The sequence below is a fragment of the Gobio gobio genome, assembly GCF_949357685.1.
Source record: "Gobio gobio genome assembly, chromosome: 4".
Lineage (NCBI taxonomy): Eukaryota > Metazoa > Chordata > Actinopteri > Cypriniformes > Gobionidae > Gobio > Gobio gobio.
The window spans coordinates 51,701,583-51,727,334 of NC_137100.1; the positions used below are offsets into that span (position 1 = coordinate 51,701,583).

Consider the following 25,752-nt stretch of genomic DNA (forward strand, 5'->3'; position numbering starts at 1 on the left):
TAAATCAAATACAAAATTACAAATTTAAGTATTTTATTTAAATAAGTACTAAAATGATATATAAATTGATAATTTATTTGCTTTGCTAAAAGCGGCATCCTCCGACTTCTGGTTATTAGCGGCAGCTGACGTCAGCTGCCAGTGGCAGCTACTTCCTGCTGCCAGCTGCCGATTTTTCGCTGAACCCCTACTGGCCTACAGTCGTCGAATAGCGCCGCCTCAAGACTTACGTAATGTGGGAAAAAGTTAATTTGTAAGTTTTGTGAGCTGCCATTACATTGCTTAAGAAAGAACCTGCTGTTTAGGACAACGCGATCTCTTTTGTTGGTAACTAGAAGAAAAGTTTGGTGAGTAAAGCTGCATTTATAGGCATATAGCCTTTTATAAATTATGAACTGGCAAGTATACCTTGAATGCAATGTTAGTCGCTAACAAAAGTCTGCCAAATATAAATGTAAAATATGGTGTATTTTTAGCTTGCCATTACATGTAATGCATTAACTATTACGTTATATAGGCTAGTCCATGTTCATGTCCATGTTAATCTTGTCATTGTGTCCATACTGTATGCCGTTTTATGAACATAAGACTTAATAATGTCCTTCACATAAACATATGGTAGTATTGGACACAGGTTTGCACTGACATTGTTCTAAAATAAGATTGCAACAAACAAACAAAAAAACATGTATAGAACCCTATTTACACTTGCATTTGCATTTTTTTTTACATACAGTGATATACAGTATTTCATTATTAAATATTAAAATAGAAAAAAAATACAATTTTCTGCAGATATGAAGGTGTGCATCATTGGAGCGGGGGTCATCGGCCTCTCCACCGCTCAGAGCATCTACCAGCACTTCCACGGCAGGGTCACCCCCCTCACCATAGAGGTGTATGCTGATGTCTTCACTCCACTCACCACCAGCGACGGGGCAGCTGGACTCTGGCAGCCGTATCTATATGACAAGGGGAATGTCCAAGAAACGTGAGGTTTCATTTGTGTGAAAGTGTCTGAATCTTTGTGTTTGTCTGTGGCATAAATAATGGCAAATTAATTAGTTGAAGCACATCTTTTTTTATTATACTTTCACAGTGAATGGAACAAACAGACATTCAACTATCTATTAAGTTGCCTCAGCTCTCCAGATTCAGTTAAAATGGGAATTTTCCTCCAGTCCGGCTATAACCTGTGCACTGAACCTATGGCGGTGAGAAAATTATCTTCATTTGCAAGTAGTGTCATTTCTTTTTTATGGATAGAACATAAGGTGCGTCCCAATTTGCATACGTATGCACTATTCTATAACGTTTTAAAGTATAAATAGTGTTAGTAGTGTGTTAACACTAAAAATTCCAAAAAGAAAAAGCACCTTATGCACTTTAAATACCTGGATGATGCACTAAATTAACAGAAAAAATGAAGTGTGGAATGTTGGACACTTCATGCACTGTCACAGCTTTAATTACGTAGTGGAGGGGGAAGCTACCAGATTCCGATGTTGAATGACAAAATAACCATGTAATGTTCATGCACTATACCAGGGGGGGTGGGGGGGGTGGGGGGGGTACATAGTGTATAGTGCGGCATTTGGGACACAACTACACTGTATTATATTGTCAGGTAATTGATTTTACATTTAGGTTTTTGTCTGTGGGCCTTTAACTATAGTATTATACATTCTTCTATAGAATATATGTGTATACACTGAATTATGTTTTTGCACTGTACCAGTCCAGTGCAGGTCATGATCAAAATTGCAGAACAGAGCATAATGAACCTTACTGTATAGCTGAACAAAAGAAGAAGTGGTCAGAATCAAACAACCATAAAGAAATAGTTCACCCAAAAATGAAAATTACCCCATGATTTACTCACCCTCAAGCCATCCTAGGTATAAGACATTCTTCTTTCAGACGAATACAATCAGAGTTATATTCAAAAATATCCTGGCTCTTCCAAGCTTTATAATGGCAGTAAATGGCACCCCAAAATTTGAAGCCCAAAAAAGTGCATCCATCCATTATAAAAGTAATCCATACAGCTCCGGAGGGTTAATTCACTGCCACCATTCACTGCCATTATAAAACTTGGATTAGCCAGGACATTTTTAAGAGAACTCTGATTGTATTCGTCTGAAAGAAGAATGTCATGTACACCTAGGATGGCTTGAGGTCGAGTAAATCATGGGGCAATTAAAATTTTTGGGTGAACTATCCCTTTTACCGTCCACTTTAAACTGCTGAGGCCCCTCTCTCTGGCATGGGTTAAAACCAGCGTGAAATTAGAGTGAAAATTACTGACCCATCTCACTGACCCATAAGAGATAATTGTGAAAATGACTGCAATATCACTGCTCCCCTCAAACAGGACCCCTCATTTAAAGACGCTGTGTTGGGCTTTCGCCAGCTGACTAAACGTGAACTAGATATGTTCCCAGGATACAGGTATGCAGTACCTAATCACAAGTTACTGTATTTCTATAATTTGATGCTGCTGACTTGTTTTCAAAATCAGTTTTGTTGTTCTACCCCTTAAATAGAATTTGTGAATGTAGTGTTGTCACCTTTCCTTTTCCCCTCAATCCTTTTCAGTTTTGGATGGTTCAACACTGCTCTCATGATTGAAGGAAAGACATATCTGCCCTGGCTTATGGACTGGTGAGAGATTCCTGTAATCTTATCAGTAACCCAAATTAGAATGGGAATGAAATACAAGGTTCAAAAGGCCACAATAAAATCTGAGATTCAAATTTTAATTTAGAAATAAACAGTTTTTGCATTTTGAAAAATTAAAACAAATAAACATTGTGACTTAAAATGAATAATTAATATTTCAGAGTGTACTATATGTATATACAGTATATATATATATATATATATATATATATATATATATATATATATATATATATATATTAGTGTCTACAAATCTTATACATGCATATGTGTGTATAATTTGTACTATTGTCTATTTTATATGCATCAGAATAGCTGTTATGCATTTATATAGTTATGTAAAATCTGTAGTGGATGTAACTCATTTACAGTATGACTTTTTTCAGGTCTAACAATGATTAACACAGTCTTTGGCACGTTGGTCACGCTTCTGTGTCCTCCACAGGTTAGGACAAAGAAAGATTAAGTTTTATCAGAGGAAGATTGGTTCATTTCAAGAGGTTTGAGGAATTCCATTGTCATTCTCACACTTTAAAAAAACATTTAAAAATAAAAAAAATTAAAATCTTAAAATTTACACTACCTTTAAAAGGTTTGTGGTTAGTTTGATTTAAAAAAAAAAAAAAAAAATTCAGCAAGGATGCATTAAATTGATCAAAAGTGACCGTTTCCACAAAAGATTAAGCGGCACAGTGTTTTCAACATTGATAATCAAATCAGCAAATCAGCATGTTTTTTGTAGGATCATGTGACACGGAAGACTGGAGTAATGATGCTGGAAATTGAGCTTTGCATCACAGGAATAAATTACATTTGAAAATATATTAAAACAGATATTTTAAATTGTAATGATATTTCACAATGCTACTGTGTTTTTCTGTATTTTTGATCAAATAAATTAAATCAAAAGAATCCTGTCTTAATTATAATATTGTGTGTCACAGAAGCAGTGAAGTATTATGGTAGTTTTCTGATTTCTGACTTGTACAAGATCCAGTAGTACACCGTTGTTAATATCATTAAGAAAAGCATCTGGTTAACAGATACTAGTTTTAACATAATATGGGCAGATTTAACACGACTTTCCTGGTAAATTCATGTTGACGTTCTGTCTCATTTATACTGCTGCAAAGTGGTTTTATTCATAGAATGTGTGCATTTGTAATGACCTCCCGATCAGGAGTCCTACAGCCTGATCCTGAGCTCCAGCCAGCCAGAGGGCAGATCATTAAGGTGAGGTTTAGTGGATAAAAGTCAGTCAGACTTAGAGTTTTTACATAGAACCGTGTTGATCTTGTGTGTTTTATATCAACAGGTAGATGCTCCCTGGTTAAAGCACTGGATCCTCACGCATGATTCCTCATCAGGAGTCTATAACTCACCGTACATCATTCCTGGGTAAGTACTAAAATTGAAATAAATTAAAGCTAAACCACATAACGACACAAATGAGTTGAAATGACTACATGACTAAAATGTAGTCTTGTCTTAGCAGTGTTGTTCATGACTTCAGGTCCCCTGTTTGTTTCTGCAGGAGTCGTTTAGTCACTTTAGGTGGAGTTTTCCAAGTAGGAAACTGGAATCTGCAGAACAGTTCTGTTGACCATCGAGGAATTTGGGAAGCCGCCTGCGAGCTTGAGCCCAGTCTACAGGTAGATTTGAACCATTTTAGCCGTGCTAAATTATTGTTTGCTTGACTGGCATGTGGGGATTGGATCTTCTTTTCTCTCTCTAGCATGCACGGATAGTAGAGGAATGGACTGGTCTCAGGCCCGCACGCAGCAAAGTTAGACTGGAGAGAGAGACCATACGATCTGGACCACACGCATTTGAGGTGAGCTCATAGTGATCATTACACTGAAGATCTGATGGCATCTTCCAATGAAGAAGGGTCAATTAATACGGAGCCTCTAATGGGAAATGGTAATAGAAAAAGATATACTTGAGATGGGTGGAAAAAAATATATTGCATTGCTTTTGGAGTTCCCTTCAGAAACATTGCATTCGCTCGCAAAACATTTGCTCACAAATCTTTTGATGGAAATAATCATAATAAAGATTTGTAAGCACATGGTAAAGTTTAGCTAGAGAGCGCAAAAGTTTTAGCCTGGTCCTACCAGACTCTCGTACATTTCATTTGTACAGAGAGTCTGGCCACTCTCCATTGACAAGCATTTACTTCCTTGAAGGCGGGTACTCTGTTGAAGTGTAAGACTATTGGATCTGCCAAGAGCCACTCTGGATCTGCCATAACCAATCGCTAACCTTTGGTCGTGATGTATGTCATGCGCCGCTTGCCTTTATTTCTCACATGGAAGTCCGTAAAAATAACTGTGCAGCCACCTCAGTGATAAAACCTTGTGCATTCGGATTGTGATTTATTCACCGTGGCGGGGAGAGTTTTGTGATCGGGAACGTGCTGATCTTGTGGTCCATAACATGATTGTATACTGTAAATAAATATCATATGAGAAGGTATGAGGTATGAGAAGAATAAATGCTGCCGTAAATAACGGCCCAATTCAAATATTTACGTGCATTTCTTCCTTTTATTTTTTGAGCGGTGATCAAATACACTCACCTAAAGGATTATTAGGAACGCCTGTTAAATTTCTCATTAATGCAATTATCTAATCAACCAATCACATGGCAGTTGCTTCAATGCATTTAGGGGTGTGGTCCTGGTCAAGACAATCTCCTGAACTCCAAACTGAATGTCAGAATGGGAAAGAAAGGTGATTTAAGCAATTTTGAGCGTGGCATGGTTGTTGTTGCCAGACGGGCCGGTCTGAGTATTTCACAATCTGCTCAGTTACTGGGATTTTCACGCACAACCATTTCTAGGGTTTACAAAGAATGGTGTGAAAAGGGAAAAACATCCAGTATGCGGCAGTCCTGTGGGCGAAAATGCCTTGTTGATGCTAGAGGTCAGAGGAGAATGGGACGACTGATTCAAGCTGATAGAAGAGCAACTTTGACTGAAATAACCACTCGTTACAACCGAGGTATGCAGCAAAACATTTGTGAAGCCACAACATGCACAACCTTGAGGCGGATGGGCTACAACAGCAGAAGACCCCACCGGGTACCACTCATCTCCACTACAAATAGCAAAAAGAGGCTACAATTCGCACAAGCTCACCAAAATTGGACAGTTGAAGACTGGAAAAATGTTGCCTGGTCTGATGAGTCTCGATTTCTGTTGAGACATTCAGAAGGTAGTCAGAATTTGGCGTAAACAGAATGAGAACATGGATCCATCATGCCTGGTTACCACTGTGCAGGCTGGTGGTGGTGGTGTAATGGTCTGGGGGATGTTTTCTTGGCACACTTTAGGCCCCTTAGTGCCAATTGGGCATCGTTTAAACGCCACGGCCTACCTGAGCATTGTTTCTGACCATGTCCATCCCTTTATGACCACCATGTACCCATCCTCTGATGGCTACTTCCAGCAGGATAATGCACCATTTCACAAAGCTCGAATCATTTCAAATTAGTTTCTTGAACATGACAATGAGTTCACTGTACTAAAATGGCCCCCACAGTCACCAGATCTCAACCCAATAGAGCATCTTTGGGATGTGGTGGAACGGGAGCTTCATGCCCTGCAAGATGCTATCCAATCAATATGGGCCAACATTTCTAAACAATGCTTTCAGCACCTTGTTGAATCAATGCCACATAGAATTAAGGCAGTTCTGAAGGCGAAAGGGGGTCAAACACAGTATTAGTATGGTGTTCCTAATAATCCTTTAGGTGAGTGTATATTGCTCTTGAAAATACTTGCCAGCATTTAAAGAAATACAAGTCTAGAAATGCATCCAAATTACAGCGAAGCGCAACCTTACGGTGCTCTGCAGTGGTCAAAAAGGATATAAACAGTGAATTTTGAAGTGATATATTCTTGAAAACTCAGAGATGTGAATTCGGACAGCAATTAAATTACCACACGACCTTGGTGTTTGTCAAAACCAGTAGGTAAAAATTTGTTCGGAGAAAACCTAAGACTATAGACGGAGTACTGAAGGAAAATGAAAATTGAGCGGAAGTACGTAGGAGGGCGGAGCCAGGCTAAAAAAGTTTTGCAAGTGGACACAAAAGTTGCGCATGTTTTTAACAAAATGCAAATGTTTTGTGAGTGTATTTTTCTTCCCATCTTATATATTTTTTCCCATCACCATGTCCCTTTAGGGATTCTGTAGAGTCTCCTCTTTTCCCACAACATGCTGTTTTCATTCACCTCAGGTCATCCATAACTACGGACATGGAGGTTTTGGGCTGACCATTCATCGTGGATGTGCTGAGGAAGCTGCTCGGCTCTTTGGACAGATCCTGGAGCAGAAAGGCTTGCTAGCACTCTCTAAATCACGTCTGTAATAGATCTGGCCTTCTGGACAGTGTTATCCATCTGCTGTATTCTCGCTGGGCTAATAACCGTTGTCAAACTGAGATGCATAATACATTTGACTACATTTATTTGCACTAATCTACAATAAAGACACACTAGTTCTCTTTTTTGAATCATAATTTATTGTTATCATACATGTACATCCAGTGCAGTGGCAAGAGATCTGTGCACAGAGACACAAAACGCGGCACTAAATCGCAAAAGGCAGGCATAGGAGACAACTCTCTGGACTCACAGGAACAACTGCACACTTCCCATCATGCCACACACATACCCACTGTACGGTTGAAAAGGCAGAAATACAAATGACAGAATATACCATTGAGAAGTGGAGCTGAAGAAACAAAGACAGTTTGACAGTAAAAAAAAATATATTTGACCTACAGACCTGTTCTGATGAAAGCCACTTGCTATTGTTTTATTGTTATTGAGCTGTATCTTAAGATTCAACTTTGATATGCCTGATTATGAGGGAACGTCTGGAGTTTTGTACATGAATGAGAATTTTACATGAGTGATTGCAGTTGGCAGTCAGTGGAAGGACGAAGAGAGGTGCTCTCGAGTGCTGAATGGTACGAAATGAAGACTTTGATGTCCACTAGATAAGTAACTGGTGTCAGCAAAGTCTAACCCTATGAATGGCTAACATTTAACCAGCTTAAAGTATGGTAAATGATCCTTTGGAGAAAAAAAAAGCAAGATAACAGAGACCACAAACTGGTGCAATGCCTGATTTATAGCAGCATCCTGTCTCTGCTTCGATGAATAGATAAAAGTTGTCATGACCTCCCCAATGGAATGCCATGAGTTTAGTGTAAGGCCCTCTTAAAAAATAAAAAGTACAATAAATCTTTCTACTCGCTTTCATACTAAACCTGTCACAAACACACATACTCTTGTGCTATCTTTCAACTTCAAGACCTCAGGACTTCCTTCGTTCTTCTAAACACCCCCAAAAGCTCTTCAAATCCTTTGAACATATGAGAGTGATGATGGTTTTCATGTGTTAAACTGCATAATGCAATTTTAGATCTATTTTCAACCCATTTTCTGTTGTATTTTCTGGGAATGAGGCAAAGGGGAAGTATTATGTGATGGAAATCTATTCACCTCCTTTTTTCCGGTCTAGAGTTTCATAAAGAGAAACCTTGCAACCTTTAGTGGAGGAATGTGTCATTAATGGACTGATTTAAATCAAAACCAAGCAGTTCTTAAAACAATTAAATCTGCTATTCCTTTGTGGACACACATTTTATTTTACAGAAAATATTCCCCATTTCCATCTAAGAACAATTTCTTCTACAAAGTCTTTCCAAACCCTTCTGTGGTGTTCCTTAGTCCTGTGATCCAGAGCTGGAATGTGGAATCCCTCCAGGACTGTGGTCTGAGGCCCGTCCCATCATCTCCTGACCCCACTCTCTGTGACTGGACTCCTGGAGGCCCCGTCCTGTGGTCTCAATGGGCAGTGCACAGGAAGCAATAGCAGCCAGCAAACAGCAGCAACAGTACACTGACAGAGTCAGATACACTGATGATTCCAGCATCACCTTCAGGAAGGAAGCAGAGATGGATAGAATATGTAAACATTTCTCTGTATCACACATTCACATTGGAGTTGGTGAGATTTTTTTAACTGACGCATTGCTGCCAAATAAAAAAAAATTCCACTCATGTCGTAATAACGAGATCTTATGTCGTTAAAACAACATATTTTCTTGTAATAACGAGATGTTATGTCGTTAAAACAACATATTTTTCTCGTTAAAACTACATATTTTCTCCTAATAAGGACATGTGTTGTATAGTGATGTGTGTATATATGTCTGTATCCACATTAGGTAATTTATTTAGCCCATGCCTTTGTCACACTTGTTTGAAAAGCAGAAAAATAGGCTCATCCGCTGCCTGTATCAGTGGCAGTGCCCATAGCACGAAATTGTTGTAATTTAGTGATGTAGCCTATAGTTCTTAACAGCCATGGGTAGCAGGTGCCATGGATCGCTCATGATTAGCGCGTAGCTTTAACCTGACAGACCCCGGTGCAGCCACAAATATCATAACTATCTATAGGCCTACTGTAATTAAGACATTCAAGAAATGTATTAAAAAGAAAGACGCTTTCAGCCTTACTCAAAGGCAGCGGAAACAGGCCAGTGGGTTCGTTACGCACGTCAATCCATTCTCCGCGTTCTTAGTTTGCTTCTTATGTATTAAATATACAGGCAATTAGTTTATGAAACCTTGATCAAAATTAAAATACAATATATAGTGTACAGCAAACAAGCTAAAGAACACAGAAGTACGTTTTTATAAGCTGTCAACCCCCAAAAAACCGAGCGTTTAAGGAGACAAAAGTGGATACAGGCAATAAGACGTGAAGCATCAGCAGGAAGAATGGGTAAATTTTAGGATCCTGACACTCAGTATGCCTACGTGTGCGGTAAACATTTTGTCACTGTTAAGTCAAATATCCAAATGTCACTTTTATATATTATATTTCCTGTCGCTGATTACGTTCCCCTCCATTGGGTGTAGTTCTCAGTGTAATATAACATGTCACGCTCTGTCTCAATAGCCTGTATCCACTTTTGTGTCCTTAAACGCTCGTTTTTTGGGTCAACAGCTTATAAAAAGTTCTGGGTTTTTGGTTCTGGTTTTGTCTAGCTTGTTTGCTGTACACCTTGTCACATATCAGCTTTTTTACATTGTTCTGTTTTTTGTTATAAGTCAAAAATGACCAGGAGGCCGCTTCACGCAATACAAAGACAATGGAGATGGTTTGATTGTTTTCCCCCCTGGTGGGCGTGGTCTTCAGATTATGACGCGTGTCGCTCTGTCTCTATGCTCGAACCAGAGCTGTACAGACCAATCAAATGGTCAGGGCGGGATTTATACGATGATGGACAGATGATAAACAGTAACGTAATCATCCACGTCCCCAAAGAGCGTTTGGGTTGAATTTGTTTACTAAACGGAGAACTTGTTCGTATACGCATTCCCCTTCACTATTTCTCTCAAAAATGTTGATCGTGTTGGTAAGTACTCAGTGTATCCTTAAATTCTTTTTACAACACCGACAAAGTACGTTTACGCTCATCATCTTCTTCTACTTCTTCCAGCGTGCATGCAGTTGAGTTCCGTTTGCAACTATGTGTCGCTCTGTTTGGTTGTAGGTCAATCCAATTGAGTGCAGAGGCATTTTTGCCCCATAATCAACGCCCAATGGAGCAGTATCAGACTATGACGACGTCAGGCTAGTATATAATAGTTCTATACAGACAAACATGTGAACTAAACATTGTGGTTTAAGTTGGCTCTAGTTTTTTCCCCCACAAATTTCGAATAATATCAAGTACAATATATTAATGAATATCTTCATGAAAACATTTACACACACATATGCACAGTTAGTGAATGAGACTCTGGTCTGGTGAGAAACTCTTAGAATTGTTGATGTCCGTAGAGTTCATTTTTGCGAGCTGGACACCAAATCATGTTGCCCATGTGAGCAACACAGAAAAGAAAAGTAATATATTTGGATATAATATCTCCAAATAATGTGTATACTATTTGTTTATTTTCTATTTGGTTTTAGGGTTAGGAAATACATTTATTCTGTATTTTTATGTCATTTATCATTTTCTAGTTAGTTTTTCCACACCTGTGCCACAAATGGTGTGATGAGAGCTCCAACTCGGGCCATCCCACTGCTGGTGCCCAAACCCAGTGCCCTCGTCGCTGTGGGATACACCTGCAAAACACACCAAAAGAGAGATAACCGTGATCTTCTCATTGAACACTGAACTATTACTTAACCACTGAGTGAATAGACTTACATGACCTACATGGATCTATTATTTCACTAAAGTTTCTTCAGCATGCTTTTATGCCATAAACACTTTCAAAACCAGTTAAATATCACAGACAAAGATTAATGCAGTTAGGAAACTGCCTCTCCCCTTTAGATAATATACAGTCAAGTAACTATATAACTACGCAATAAAATGACCTCAATGACAGTAATGTCAAAGTCAACACACAGACACTGTGTGTAATCCTCAACCCTCTAATCATTTATCAGGAGATGAACTCCAGTAGTTTATGAAAAAAACGTAGGATGACAAAGTGGCATGTTTTATTTCAGGTGAGTTGTTGCAATGGCTGCCAAGTGGTGGGAGTGAGCCAGCAATTGGACGTTTCCCAAGGTCAAAATCCTTCCCCAGCGCAGCTGTTGCCTTGAGAGAAACATTTAACACCACATTGACAGTCTACAGGCTTTACTCTCCTAACAATTTATCTGCCAAGGGTATCAAGTTTTGCTGTGTTTCTAATACATCTTCTTTTGACACAGCAAATAAGGATAGAACTTGCCTTTGAGCCTCAGTTCTTCCAAGAAATAAAAATGATATATCAACTGATATTAATGGAAAGAGTTCTGACCTCAGGGGTGTACACATATGCAGCCTGGAAACCTCCAGCGATGAAAGCCCTCGCAATGAATATAAATACTGTCAAAGAAGTCCTGCAATAAAGGGAATATAGTTAGGCTATATGGCATAATGAATCTTCGAGGATGTCACATTAGAAAGATATACTAGTTTGATTTTTCCATGACATGTAGATGTATGTTCACATGTGAGATTAACACAGGCTCGAGTGCTCTAGAAAAATTTCCGTAATGGATGTGCTTTCTGACCTTCCCACACAGCCGTAGAGCGGCACAATGCAGAGGGAGAAGACGAAGAAACACAGTGCCATAGTCTTCCTCCTTCCTAGACGATCAATTGCCCACAAGGTCACCAGTAGGCCTGTGATTCATCAATCAATATGTGTCAATACGATATGCATCACACTTTCTTTTGGCCTACCATGCGTTATGTAAAAATTAGATATTAATGGTGTTAAAGGTCTACCTGGGAACTCAGAAAGTGTGGTCCATAGAAGGTCTTTGTAATCATCTGAATTCAGATATTTACACTCCAAACTACAACCTGGCTCCCTTTTTCTGCCCTTCCCCCCTAGGTGGTGACACACGACCAATATATGCATACAGAATACATTGGTTGTATTTGGTTAGTATTCTACCACACTATAGTTTGAAATGTATTAAACATACTGATTTACAAACTATAAAAAAAAAAACATTAATCAGCATACAGTATACACCGATCAGGCATAACATTATGACAATATTGTGTTGGTCCCGCTTTTGCTGCCAAAACAGCCCTGACCCATCGAGGCATGGACTCCACTAGACCCCTGAAAGTGTGCTGTGGTATCTGGCACCGGTGGACAGGGGTCAGCATGGGCACCCTGACTAGTCTGCGGCTATGCAGCCCCATATGCAACAAACTGCGATGCACTGTGTATTCTGACACCTTTCTATCAGAACCAGCATTAACTTCTTGAGCAATTTGAGCTACAGTAGCTCGTCTGGTTGATCGGACCACACAGGCCAGCCTTCACTCCCCACGTGCATCAATGAGCCTTGGCCGCCCATGACCCTGTCGCCAGTTCACCACTGTTCCTTCCTTGGACCACTTTTGATAGATACTGACCACTGCAGACTGGGAACACACCACAACAGCTGCAGTTTTAGAGATGCTCTGACCCAGTCGTCTATCCTTACGCTTGCCCATTTTTCCCTGCTTTTAACACATCAACTTTGAGGACAAAATGTTCACTTGCTGCCTAATATATCCCACCCACTAACAGGTGCCGTGATGAAGAGATAATCAGTGTTATTCACTTCACCTGTCATAATGTTATGCCTGATCGGTGATTGCTGCACAGTATATTAAATATGGTATTCTATTCCATACTTAGCCTTTACATTCTCACTATGCTGCTCCAGTCTGTTTTTAAACACACAATAGCTGTCACTCACCACCACAGGCGCCTCCCTCCTGGAAAAGCTCGGTGGTCAGCAAAACCACACCATAATATGAGAATGCGTTAGAGAACCTGCAACAGAAAGCGTACAACAAAACAGAATATGAAGCAGCAAGAACTAAACATTGTGAAATATTTGAGTTCAATTGTGAAACAAAAGATCAAGATCAAAAGGGACAAAAAGTCCTTTTGAGGATTAGTGGACATCTACATTCATGATTTAATGACTGTTTACACCATAATTGATAGGAATCCGTATTGTAGGACTCTTTTACCATATGAACCAGAGCAGAACAGTGGTCCAGCGCAAGGGTGGAGAGAAAAGATCACGAAGTTTCCCCCTGTCCTCCTTAAACACAGAAAACAACAATTATACTCAAAATAAGGAGAGATACATATAAATAAAATGTAATTCATTTCTGTGATGTAAAAGCTGAATTTTCAGCATCATTAGTGTCTTCAGTGTCACATGATCCTTCAGAAATCATTCTAATTTGCTGATTTGCTGCTCAAGAAACATTTCTTATTCAGATAGGATTCTTTGAATAATAGATAGTCGTAAAAGTGTAATAGTATAAATAACAGAATCTAATAGTTCTGTGTAGACAAAAACATGAACTATTTAGAATACTTTTATGTACAAAAATGTATCCATGAAAACATTTACACACATATGCACAGTTAGTTGTCTATTCCTTCTTTTTTAGTCATATTTCATAAACTCTTTGAATTATTGTTGTTTGTAGAGTTGGACTCAAAATCATGTTTCCCACATGAGCAGCACAGCTCAACATATCAGACTGCCACAGGTTTCGATAGCATTGTATTATAGGAAGTGTCTAACTCTTTTCCAGTAAATAAAGCCATAAATATACATAAAGTAATATACTAATAAATAAGTATATTTAACAAGGACCTTACCTGTCTGGCCACTATGAGTTTTCCCAGGGGCATAGGGACATTATTCTCTGCAGCAATGCGTTTGAGTGTGTTCAAAGCCTTCTCCTGATTTCCTGTCAGGACGTCGTAACGAGCGCTTTCTGGCAGCCACTGTTGATGTGCATTTGACATTTTGCTTACTATATTGTTCAGACAATATATTGCTCACACCACAAAAAAACTATTCATATCTAGCTCTAAGAGAGAGAACAAACGGATATTTAAGAACTTCATACTTACAAAGCAAAAAAAAGCAAAAATGAAGAGTGGAATAGTGGAGAGGGCCAGCAGCCAGCGCCAGCCCAAAGTTGGCATCACCAAAATAGCCAGCAGCACTTCAAATACTGTACCCAAAGCCCAGAATATCTACAGCAGATCAGAGGGAAAGAGATAAATCCATAAGCTATCCTGGTTATGATGACTTCATGTTTTGGTTCAGCTCATAACTGAAACGGTTTAATCAGGGCTATGATATCTGTATCTAAAGAATAGAATAGAATAGTTTAGAATAGAATAGAATAGAATAGAATAGAATAGAATAGAATAGAATAGAATAGAATAGAATAGAATAGAATAGAATAGAATAGAATAGAATAGAATAGAATAGAATAGAATAGAATAGAATAGAATAGAATAGAATAGAATAGAATAGAATAGAATAGAATATTACCTCTATCAACAGAATGCAAGTGGCTCTGGACCGCATAGGGAGAAACTCAGCATACAATGTTACTCTTAGAGGAGAGACCAAAGGTTTCTGTAAGTCTCTGAATATTTAATGATGTTGTAAGATGAAAGTGGAAGCTTCAATGTTAGGTTAACAAATCTCCTTATCATAATTCACTAAATGTTTGTACACAACCATTCAAAAGTTTGATGGGATGTAGATAGAAATGAATATTTTTATTTAGCAGGGATGCATTAAATAAATCCTAAGGTGAAAGTAAAGACTTATTTCAAATAAATGCTGTTCTTTCTATTCATAAAAAAAATAGAAAGAAAAGTCTCATGGTTTCCACAGAAATATCAAGCAGTAAAAACTGTTTTCACACTGATAATAATAAGAAATGTTTGAGCATCAAATCAACGTATTAGAATGATTTATCTGAAAATTCAAATTCAGCTTTGTCATCACAGGAATAAGTTTTAAAATGTAAAAAACACAATATTCACAATATTACTGTTTTTACTGCTTTTTGTCTTCAAATAAATGCAGCCTTGGTGAGCATAAAATGCTTTTAAAAACATACTGACCACAAACTTTTGAATGGTTGTATATGTATTTAGTTTTGTATCACACTTACGATTGTGGAGCCCCTCCAATACCGAAGCCCACCAAAGCTCTGAGGAACAGGATCCATCCGTATATAGGTGCAAATGCACTGAGGAGGCCATAGAACAGGGTCCACAATACACTCATCTTCAGACCCTACCACAAACACACACACCTCTAATCATTCCTTGGTGGTACACAGTGAGATAACAACATTTGTCCAGCTATATCGTTGGGCATGCACATACTGCTCTTTCATTTATGAACATACTCACTGTTTTTCTCCCATATTTATCAGATATGTTCCCCCATAATGAGGAACTGATCATCATTCCAATAAATACAACCTGTTTCAGGGAAGGAGAGAAACACATTGTTACTCACAACAATGTGGTTAATCAGGCACACATATTCATGAGCAGCTGATGCTAAGCTTAACAGAACAAGAAAATCAATCCTACAGCCAAACATATCCAAAAAAGCAAGAGAGGAGTCATTATTGACTAGTGTAGTTGAGTAGTGTACAGTACCGAAGTTAGCAGTGCCACCTCCCAGCTGGGCAGTGCCCACTCACAGTGCAGTTGAGGGGCCAATATACTGAGAATCATCATCTCCATGGCGTCGGCCATCTGCACACAAATAAAATCATCTGCACTGTGGAAACAAACATAGCAACTACTAATTCTGACTACACAATTGGTAGACAAACTGAAAATGTACAGCTTATAAAAATGACACTCCTTAATTTGAATAATAATATATTATAAATAAAATTATACAATGTTTTATTTATATAGTGTCGTTCTAGAGTCAACTGATCATAACAGAGTGTAACAGTCAGGTTCCAGAAGTAAAAACTCCATTCATTTTCTCCATAGGGAAATTGATTATTACCGATAACTTATAAATCTTTAAAGACAGAACTACTGTGAACCACGAGGTTATTAATTCATGGTATTTCGTTTGTGCTGAAGCCGTCAGCCAGCATTATTTCAACTTATTCTTAAAATAATTCCGTTTAACAGCAGCATTTGTGGTGAAAAACTACATTACCCATGATGCTGTACAGAAAATTCCACCAATCAGAGAGTTGCAAAAATCAAAACTGCGTCAAAATAGCTCTGTGTCTCCACCTACTCCCATGAAGCACTGCAAATGACCTACCCAATCGAGTCGATCTCCCTATGCTCTCAAAATATTTGTGTTTGTGTATAATATATATATATATATACATATATATATAACATTTGTAAATGAGTAGTTTTATATTTCTCCATTGTTTTTAATTAGATTATTCTGTTCGCAATGCTTTATGGGATTGTACTTGTCTAAAGCGGTTAAGTACAGTCTTGTACCCTTGTATTTTTGTCTGATTTTCAATACATTGCTTCAAGTAAAAGTTTGTAATGTTATGATTCACCTCATAGCTGATCCCTATGGGAGAAATTAATGAAAAAAATACTTCCGGAACTAGTGTCTCTGAAAAATTAGGCGGGCACTGTTGCACTTTATTATACAGTGTTGTGAGTGTACAGCAATTATTCCCTCTCTACATTTCGAGTATTGTTACCCATGAAAGTCCAGTCAGGATGGACAGTTTCCACTGGAACGTCCCAAAGCCAATGGCTTCCACTGCATCCTCAACCATGAAGGTATCTGTTGAATGAGTAACACATGGAGAGTAGTCTAGCCTTAAAGATGTTCAGTGAGCTGTCTGATAATGCAAATCAGCTATCCTTTATAGGATGCATTAAACATGCTCACAACAGTGTTATTTCAGTATTATTTACATACCATTATAGTATTTGTTAATATTTTGAATTAGCTTTTATTTTAGTATATACAATTCTCATTTAGTTTTGGCTGATCATACCATCAGTGGGGTTGGCAAATTCCCGAGGCACCGGAGCACCATCGGCCAAGGAAACAGACTCCATATCCGTCCGTCCTCCGTCCAACTGAAAAGCCTCTTCCCTACTGCAACACTCATCCTCTGAGCGAGTGCTTTCACCTGTACGCCGAAATTTCACCACTCTGTCAGATACACAAACGGGCAAGCAGAATATCAGGTAATTCAGATCGACACATTTTTGTAGTATTGCATACGGCTCTGACCCATAGACTTAACCCTTAATCGTCCCTTGGGGTCCAGCTGACCCCACTGGACTTTTCCATTTTTAAAAAGTGTTCCCTTCATCTCAGGGCCATGAGACTTTTCCTAAATAATCTATCTAAACATGCACAAAAAAATCTGGGCTTGATTTGGTTGTTCTAAAGGTGTGTAAAAAATGTTTTACCGTTTAAGTCCCTCGGGGTTAGATTGACCCCACATTGAAAATGAATGGGAAAGTGTAAAAAAAACATTTTTTCACTTTTTTTGTCAAAGAAAATTTACTAAATCCAGTATAAATCTGAACATTTCTACATTTATATCAAGGTCTGGTCCTAGAGCATAAACACAAAGTAGAACGAACTTTCTATCTCATACACACACACACACACACAAACACACACATGTATGTGCCTGCAAAAGAGAGTATTTTTATTGAAATTGGCTAATAAAATCAACAAAACTGGCATAAATCCGAAAGATTTTCATACATAAATGAAGGACTAATACTAGAGCACAAATGCAACATGGAACAAGCATGTTCACTCACACACACACACACACACACACACACACACACACACACACACACACACACAAACACACACATGTGTGTGCAACCCAGTATCACGCCAAAGCGTGTAATACACACGCTGGTTGGTGTGTGACTGCAACAAAGAGCATTTTTATAGAAACTGGCAAATAAAATCAACAAAACTTACACATAAATCTGAAAAAATTCCATACATAAATGACAAATACTAGAGCACAAATGCAACATGGAACAATAATGAGAAAGAGAGGGAAAAGGGCAAATAAAAGAAAGATGAAAGGCAGCTTAACTTTTGCATAACTTCCCTATATGGACCTCTAGTGTATAATGTGGTCATTGCACTCTTTCTCTTTAACTATAATTCCTAAAGTTTTTCCACAAACCTACAGATGTCGGTATTCTATTCCTAACACATAGAGCAATGTCCAAAAACTATTTATATTTATTTAAGATCACCATTCAAGTGATTTTTTCATAAAAAAATAATTTTTAATGAGCCAATTAATGACATAGTTAAGTATTTGTGCAGTAAATAGGTAAAAAACTACCAAATACCCACAAAAACACAGCATAAATGTATAGTTGAGAAGTAAATAAAAAAAATGATATATAGTTTTCCATGTAAAAAATGTATATTTCCTTATGCAATCGCTCTGTAAAAGTTTGGGGTCTATCTGACCCCAAGGGACACAAATGTAAACCCTACTTGAGGGACGATTAAGGGTTAAAAAATAACCCTGATATAAAGGAAATTAAATATCCTTTATATTTGTTGCAGTGGATATTTTCAAAGAATTGAAGAAAGATCACACAATGATGCATGACAGCTTAATCACGGGTCTAGCATTGCCTATGCATGATATAGCAACAGCCCACACACACCATGCAGCCAATATATGCTGTTTATTGTAATGTAGAAGGGTAAAATAAATAATTTAACAGAACAAACATATGGAATATGCTGCATGTATGACAGAATGATGCATATATCAGAGGCTGTTGCCAAGGAGCTTCCTGTTTGTGCATTCCCTCTTCTGGCGTTCTAGAAAGAAAACACGAGCAAAAGCCAGTATGTGTGAAGAGACAGTGGAGAGATGTTTGAAACTGTGACTCACAACCGTCAGCCTTTATAGGGCAACTGAATGACAAGCATTTTCTCACTGAATGAAAACGGCTGTTTAAAGACAACAATAACAGATGCTCTAGCGGTAGTCGGGGGGATTTTACTTTACAAATATCTTCGCTGTTTTGAAGAGAGATTGGATCAGGGAGCAGTAAATAAGAGCAGCACACAGATATCCCATGGTTTGATTACAGTAATTGCAGTCCTCACAGCGCCACTATAAGCAATAAAGCCTTCATGAGCAGACAGGCAGTGTAATTAAACAGACGACCTCTCCACGCTCGGCAGAGACAAACAGTATTTCGAGAGCATTCAAAAAACACAAAACCAGGATGATGATATAAATCATCAATGACAGAACTGACCTGAGCTCCATTACTGACTGCAAGCATAAAGAAAATGCCAAGAATGAAGGATGCTTGTGACGATTTACTCTGAAAAAAACAAAAAAAAAACAAACGCCTAGCTAAAACAAGCTCTATGTCAACAATTAAGAGCGCTGCCATCGTGATTTCTGCACACCATCAGATGGCGACTGGGCCTGCTGCCAAGCATATGCAGCAGAAGAATACCATCAGCATAAGCAGGCAGATAATTCAAAACTCTTATGAATCAGTGGAAAACCTTTATTGCAACACAGATGGATGAAAGAAAGAATGAGGCATTTATATAGAGTTTTACTATGTACTACTGTCCACCCAAAGCACTTAACAATCATATCAGGGGTTCCCTCCTTAACCTCCACCAGTGTGCAGCTCCACACGGAGGATGCGACAGGAGCCACAGAACAACGGCACCAGTGCGCTCACTACACGCCAGCTATCGGTGAAGAGGACATAGAGCGATAGAGCCAATTCAAAGGATGGGGATTATTGATAAGCCAATGGAGGGAATTTGGCCAGGACATTTGGGGTTACACCCCTACTCTTTATGAGAAGTGGCATGGGATTTTGAATTACCAAAGAGAGTCAGGACCTCTCGTAAACAGTAAACAGGTTGAAGCCCAATGACACACAAGGACAAATTTCTATTTATTTGCATTGGGTGATGGCAAAGACTGAAAGACTCAGGAGGAGTTTCTTCCCCCAGGCCATCAGACTCCTGAACTCAGTCACGTGACTCACTTCACCCCCGCACACGCATAAACATACGGTCTTTCAACATTAACATCCACATACTGCAATTGCACTGCACTTTACGTCCCTATTGTTACTGCGTAACAACCTGTAATAAACCTTGCACATTATACTTCTTTATATATACATATTATATATTTTATGTTAACCACTTATTTTTAAGTCTACAGTTTATCTCACTTATCATATCCACATATTTTTAATATTTTTATTTTTATCTTATTTCCTATTTTTATCTTTTACTTGATTTATTTATAATTCTACTTATGTTAATACTTTTTATTCTAATTTTATTCTATTTCTATTTAATTTCTTGTAACTGTTATTTGCACTGTCCATGGAGCGGACCTGTTTACATTTCACTGCCAGTTGTATATTGTGTATATAACTGTGTATGTGACAAATAAAACTCTTGAATCTTGAATCTTGAATCTTGTGATCATCAAGACCAACATGTATTGCTTTTCAGGATTGACCTGGATTAATTCTATTTAAAAACATATTCATATTTAGACTTTTAACTGAAAAAATGTTTCAACAAAAAGCTGGTTTAAAATTAAATTAGATTTATGTGTTGTTCGGTCATTTTAGATTGTTTTTTTTTTTGATCGTTACTTCATCGCAATGGTATGAAACTCTGTGTCTTTTGTGGCAGCCACTATGTGACCACAAAAAAAATTGTGGACTTGATTTAAAAAAGGTTAAATGGTCGTAAAAAAAAAAAGTCACTCGTGTTGTTCGCGGTCAGAAATGACCACCATAGCAAATTAATGTGAAACATGAAAAAAAGAGCAATTTTTGGGGTGTACAATCTACAAATCAGCCACGATCAGTGTTGGGGAGTAACTAGTTACATGTAACTAGATTACATAATTTATTAACAAAATAAATGTAACTGTAATCAGTTACAGTTACTTATGAAAATGTTAATGATTACAAAGGGGGTAACATCTGAATATGTTCTGTAAAAAGCTAGATATGTTGAACAATATTCATTTGCTGCTTTGCCTGTTTTTGATGCCTCCTGCTAGCCTGACAAGCCAGACCCATATCAAGATGTTGGGTCTGGGAACTCACCATTGGCAGGGCTCAATCCGAGGGGCGGGATAAACGGTTGTCTTTCAAATTCCCTCTGCACGCAATAGGATATCGCTACAAACAACCAGAGCAACGAAGAAGGTGAAGCAGAGCTACTTGATAGATTAAACTTTTGCCGTATCCGGTCAGCAAAACTCAGAACACATCTTCCTTTCTAAGAATGACTTCAATGCCGATCTTTGTTATTTTCTCAAAGAAAAGCTTTTCTCCAAGTCTTCCAGAGTCGCGGCCAGAGCCGTTTCGAAAGACAGTTGTTCGCCAGCTTCTTTGTTTTCAAGTAGCACGCGGAACCGCCGCAACTCTACCGTCATTATGTTAAGCCCGCCCATCGATTCTATACATGATGTGATTGGCCTGACCAGAGTTTGGTTTTTCCAGCTCGCAAGCCAACGGAGAGTTGCTAGACGCCCTGGCTGCAAATTACATTTGCTGCCGCTAGGTTGCGTCTAGATTTCTAGGCTAGCCTCCTGCCATTTAAAGGCTGTTTAGTAAAGCAATGCTATTCTTAAGCTTTTGATTGGTTCTCTTGTTTGAATTTGCAGCGCACCACGTCTGCTAATTACATCAATCCACATTACCGCTGAAAGCTTTAACCTGTCTGAGAGTTGCCACCATGACGAGTGATAAAAATGCGTTCCAGGGCTGGAAAATAGAAAGGTAATCAAAAAGTAATGTAAAAAAATGTAATCAGTTACATTACTTTAATAAAGTAATTTAAATAGTTACACTACTTATTACATTTTAAATAGGGTTACTTGTAATTTGTAACCTACTACATTTCCACAACACTGGCCATGATGCAGAAAAATGCATACAGCAGTGAAGGGTGACACTCTAAAATATCAAGAGTGCACACTCCACACTCCACCCACACCACCCTCAAACATATATGAAATGGTGCGATTATAACACAAAGCGAGTTTTTGCAAATGCAGGAAATATAATCATTAATTCAGCCACAATACAGTAAAAATTGACAGCAAGGAAGGGGTTACACTTCAAAACATCAAGAGTACACAACAAACACACCTACTCGAACACACACACACACACACACACACACACACACACACACACACACACACACACACACACACACACACTTACACACACTATAATACACACAAATGAACTGGTGCGGCTGTAACAATATGGCAAAATTGAAGACTCAAATAAGAGCTTGAAATCAGATCAGACCCAGATTGATTAAGCTCTGACAAATTGTGACATTTTTATTGTATTTTGATTTTATATGTAACAAAATGTCTTTCTTTGTGTTCAGGTTTGACTGTAGTAAAATTATTTTTTTTAAAAACCTGACACTTCAAATCAACATTTCAAACAAAAAATATCTAAACCTTGACACAAAGAATTTGAGAATGTCTAAATATATATCCAATTCAACAAACTAAGTACATTTTATGTCTTAAAGCTACTAGAATTTGCAAGCCTCTTTATATACGTAGAGCTACAGGAATCTAGTGGTTACACATGGCATTGCAGATGTTTTTCTTTTTTTACTCCCACCAGATGACACTATTCTGCCTTCAAAAATTGGATTATAACGGCCTTGTCTCTTTTTTTAACATTAAATACAATTTTTATTGAAAAATTAAACTATATTGTATTATTTTCAAAGGGAAAAATATCATAACTATTCCATATATATTAATTAGTAACAAAATTATCCCAAACTACAAAATAAAAAAAATATTATTAAACAAAAATATATTACATTGATTTTACTGAAAATAAAAAAGGTACATTTCAGACATCAGAACAATACCAAAGGGTTAACAGACAAACAAAATACTGTAAATTTAGTTTTTTTTTAAAGAGATGGGTTTTGGAAGCAAACAGTATGTATTACCATATATGCAATTTACAATAAAAAATCAAATATGATGAAAATAGTATTACATTTAACAGTAGAATACATTACAGTATAGTTAAAATATTAATAAAGTACATTTTATAACAGCCTTTTCTATATATTCATTGTAAAAAAAATAATAATAGGGTTTTTTCTTCAGTGTACTTAACCTTGGGTTAACATGTTTTTTAACCCTGCCACATTTGTAAAGGGCTTAGCGCTGTATTTAACCCTGGGTTAAGAAGCCCTGCCCCAGAAATAAAACCTTGGGTTAACATGTTTTTTAACCCTGCCACATTTGTAAAGGGCTTAGCGCTGTATTTAACCCTGGGTTAAGAAGCCCTGCCCCAGAAATAATTTAAAATGTGAACAATCTGAAAAGTCACAGAAAGGCAGAAATTGTGATCTGTGAGCAGAATGAGTGTCTATATCAACAAAAACACAAGTATACACAAATCACTATTATTATTCAATCAATGCAAGGTGTCATGTATCCCAAACGTGTAGCCTATCCATATTCTACATCAAACAACCATTATGTAAGCATTGATTTTTTTAAGTTGCATAAATGTCACGTTGTTTACGGCACACTCTAGTCGCTGTAAATCACTAAAAGGGCTTAAATGAACGGTGGAGTGTTTGCATGATGGTTGAGGTCGCGTGCGGATGAAAGAAAAAGGATGAAAAGAACACTCACGGGAGCTGCCTTAACTGAAACAAATCATCGTCCATTATCGGTCTGTTCGTCGGGCTGCCGGAGTCTTTGTCTCATTGCCGTTACATTGCTGTCGAGTAGAGGCTGGTTTCAGCACCACAGGCTTGAGGACAGTGAAGAGCTCAGAGAGGGGCGGCGTTGTGCGTGAGCGAAGCTGCCATGTTTACTGCGCCTGTCGTGTCGCTGGTGGCGTCGCTCGCTCGTGCTGGATCTCTGCATAGGCTGGAACGCCCGTGTCATACCAAAGCACCAGGAGCGAACTGTGAATATGTTCTGGAGATGATGAATCAAGACAATACACTCTGCCATCCATGACTTTCATTGATATTTTTCCCCATTCACTTTTTTATTTGTATTTTACATAGGCCTATATTATTTATCTATAAAGTAAATTCTATTCACATTTTCAATATTCAATGAGACAAACATTTCTGTAATTGTTAATATTTCACCATTTAAAACTAAAATAAATAAATGTTAATATGTGTTTGGATTTATTTAACGATGCCTTTTTACAAGGTCATGGAACTTTGAAAGATAAATTAAAGCTGATAATTCTTCACATAGGCTATCCAGATTTACATAATTAGCTGTAGCTACAAAACCCAGTTAACAGATTTTATTACTGAAGAACTACGGACAAATTGGTAACACTTTACAATGAGATTGCATTAGTTAGGCTAACATTAGTTAACTATACATGAGTTAACGCAATAAAAAGCTGCACTTCTACAGCATTTATTAATATTTGTTCATATTATTTTCAACATTTAGCCTACTAATACATTATTAAAATCAAATACTGTATTTGTTAACATTAGTTAATGCACTGTGAAGTAACATGAACAAACAATGAACAGCTAACATTAGTAAAAAAAAAATTATATATATATATATATATTACTAATGTTAACAAAGATTAACTTGCTCGTTGCTGGTTAGTTCATGTTAGTTAATACATTAATGAGACCTAATTGTAAAGTGTTACCCACAAATCTAACAAAATATATTATAATAAGCGATGAAAATGTACTCACTTGTCCTTGAAAGGATGATGTAATTTTAATAAGGGATAAATATATATATGATGGTAAGACTTGATGCATATAAATGTAATTTTACTGTGAAAAGGAGATGGCTTTTGAAAGCAAAAAAATGTATATCCATATGCATTTAGAATCAAATAAAATATTATGATGAAAATAATATTATATTCAACAGGACAATACATGTACTTTAACAGTATAGTTAAAATATTAATTATGCATATTTTATAATAGGTTTTATATTTTAATTGTAAAATTAAGAGGGGTTTTCACATATCCAGTTGTAAAAAATGAACTACAGACAAATCTAGAAAAAAACTAGTTGTCATTACCATTATTATTATTTTTTTTTTTTTTACGTAACTTGGTTTTGTTTAAGTGTAAAGCCTATAGAAATTGGTGTTTCTAATATACAAGTATATTATTAGATTTCAAGTCAAGTCAAGTTGAGCTTTATTGTAATTCCGCTTCATGTGGTGACAAACAGTGGAACTAAATGTTGTACCTTGTAAGACCATGGTGCTATAAATACAGACAGTATAAACCTATAGTACACAACTAATCTACTGAGAGAGTCTAACTATAAATACTACTTTATACATACAAAAATATATACAAATACCTTCACATAAAACATTGTACATGTGCAAAAGGAAACATTGTAAGGCAAGCAGCTGGCTGGGGTACAGTGCAAGATGATTTTCAGTGCATGAGCATGTAAACAACAAACTTTTTTTTTTTTTGTATGACTGTAGAAAGTGTCTAGTGCACATAGAGAGAGAGTGTGTGTTACTACAGGTGGTTTGTAAGGCCCACTCACTCACTGTAGCACTCTCAGAATTGCACAAAAGGTTTCAGACAGTCTTTTGTTTGCCAGGCTTTAATGTGGTAGGGTTGGGCAGTG

At 37.4% G+C, this 25,752-nt stretch overlaps 2 protein-coding genes across 2 annotated transcripts; one reads left to right on the forward strand and one right to left on the reverse strand.

The window, feature by feature from the left end:
• Positions 1-220: 220 nt before the first annotated feature.
• On the forward strand, positions 221-7,194 carry LOC307125439 (D-amino-acid oxidase-like). Its single transcript, XM_079815288.1, has 11 exons — positions 221-347; positions 796-991; positions 1,100-1,214; positions 2,375-2,451; positions 2,599-2,664; positions 3,128-3,182; positions 3,796-3,915; positions 3,998-4,080; positions 4,217-4,334; positions 4,418-4,516; positions 6,928-7,194. Exons 2-11 carry the CDS (start codon positions 798-800, stop codon positions 7,057-7,059), a joined length of 1,059 nt encoding a protein of 352 aa, XP_079671414.1. The 5' UTR covers positions 221-347; positions 796-797; the 3' UTR covers positions 7,060-7,194.
• Positions 7,195-7,199: 5 nt separating this feature from the next.
• On the reverse strand, positions 7,200-23,976 carry svopa (SV2 related protein a). The gene is made up of 16 exons (XM_079813984.1): positions 23,785-23,976; positions 17,068-17,228; positions 16,765-16,850; positions 15,725-15,823; positions 15,470-15,541; positions 15,226-15,350; positions 14,592-14,655; positions 14,162-14,287; positions 13,904-14,032; positions 13,258-13,331; positions 12,978-13,054; positions 12,004-12,108; positions 11,787-11,898; positions 11,531-11,612; positions 10,752-10,841; positions 7,200-8,637 (listed from the first exon to the last, which is right to left on the reverse strand). Exons 1-16 carry the CDS (start codon positions 23,817-23,819, stop codon positions 8,425-8,427), a joined length of 1,650 nt encoding a protein of 549 aa, XP_079670110.1. The 5' UTR covers positions 23,820-23,976; the 3' UTR covers positions 7,200-8,424.
• Between the last annotated feature and the right edge of the window lie 1,776 nt (positions 23,977-25,752).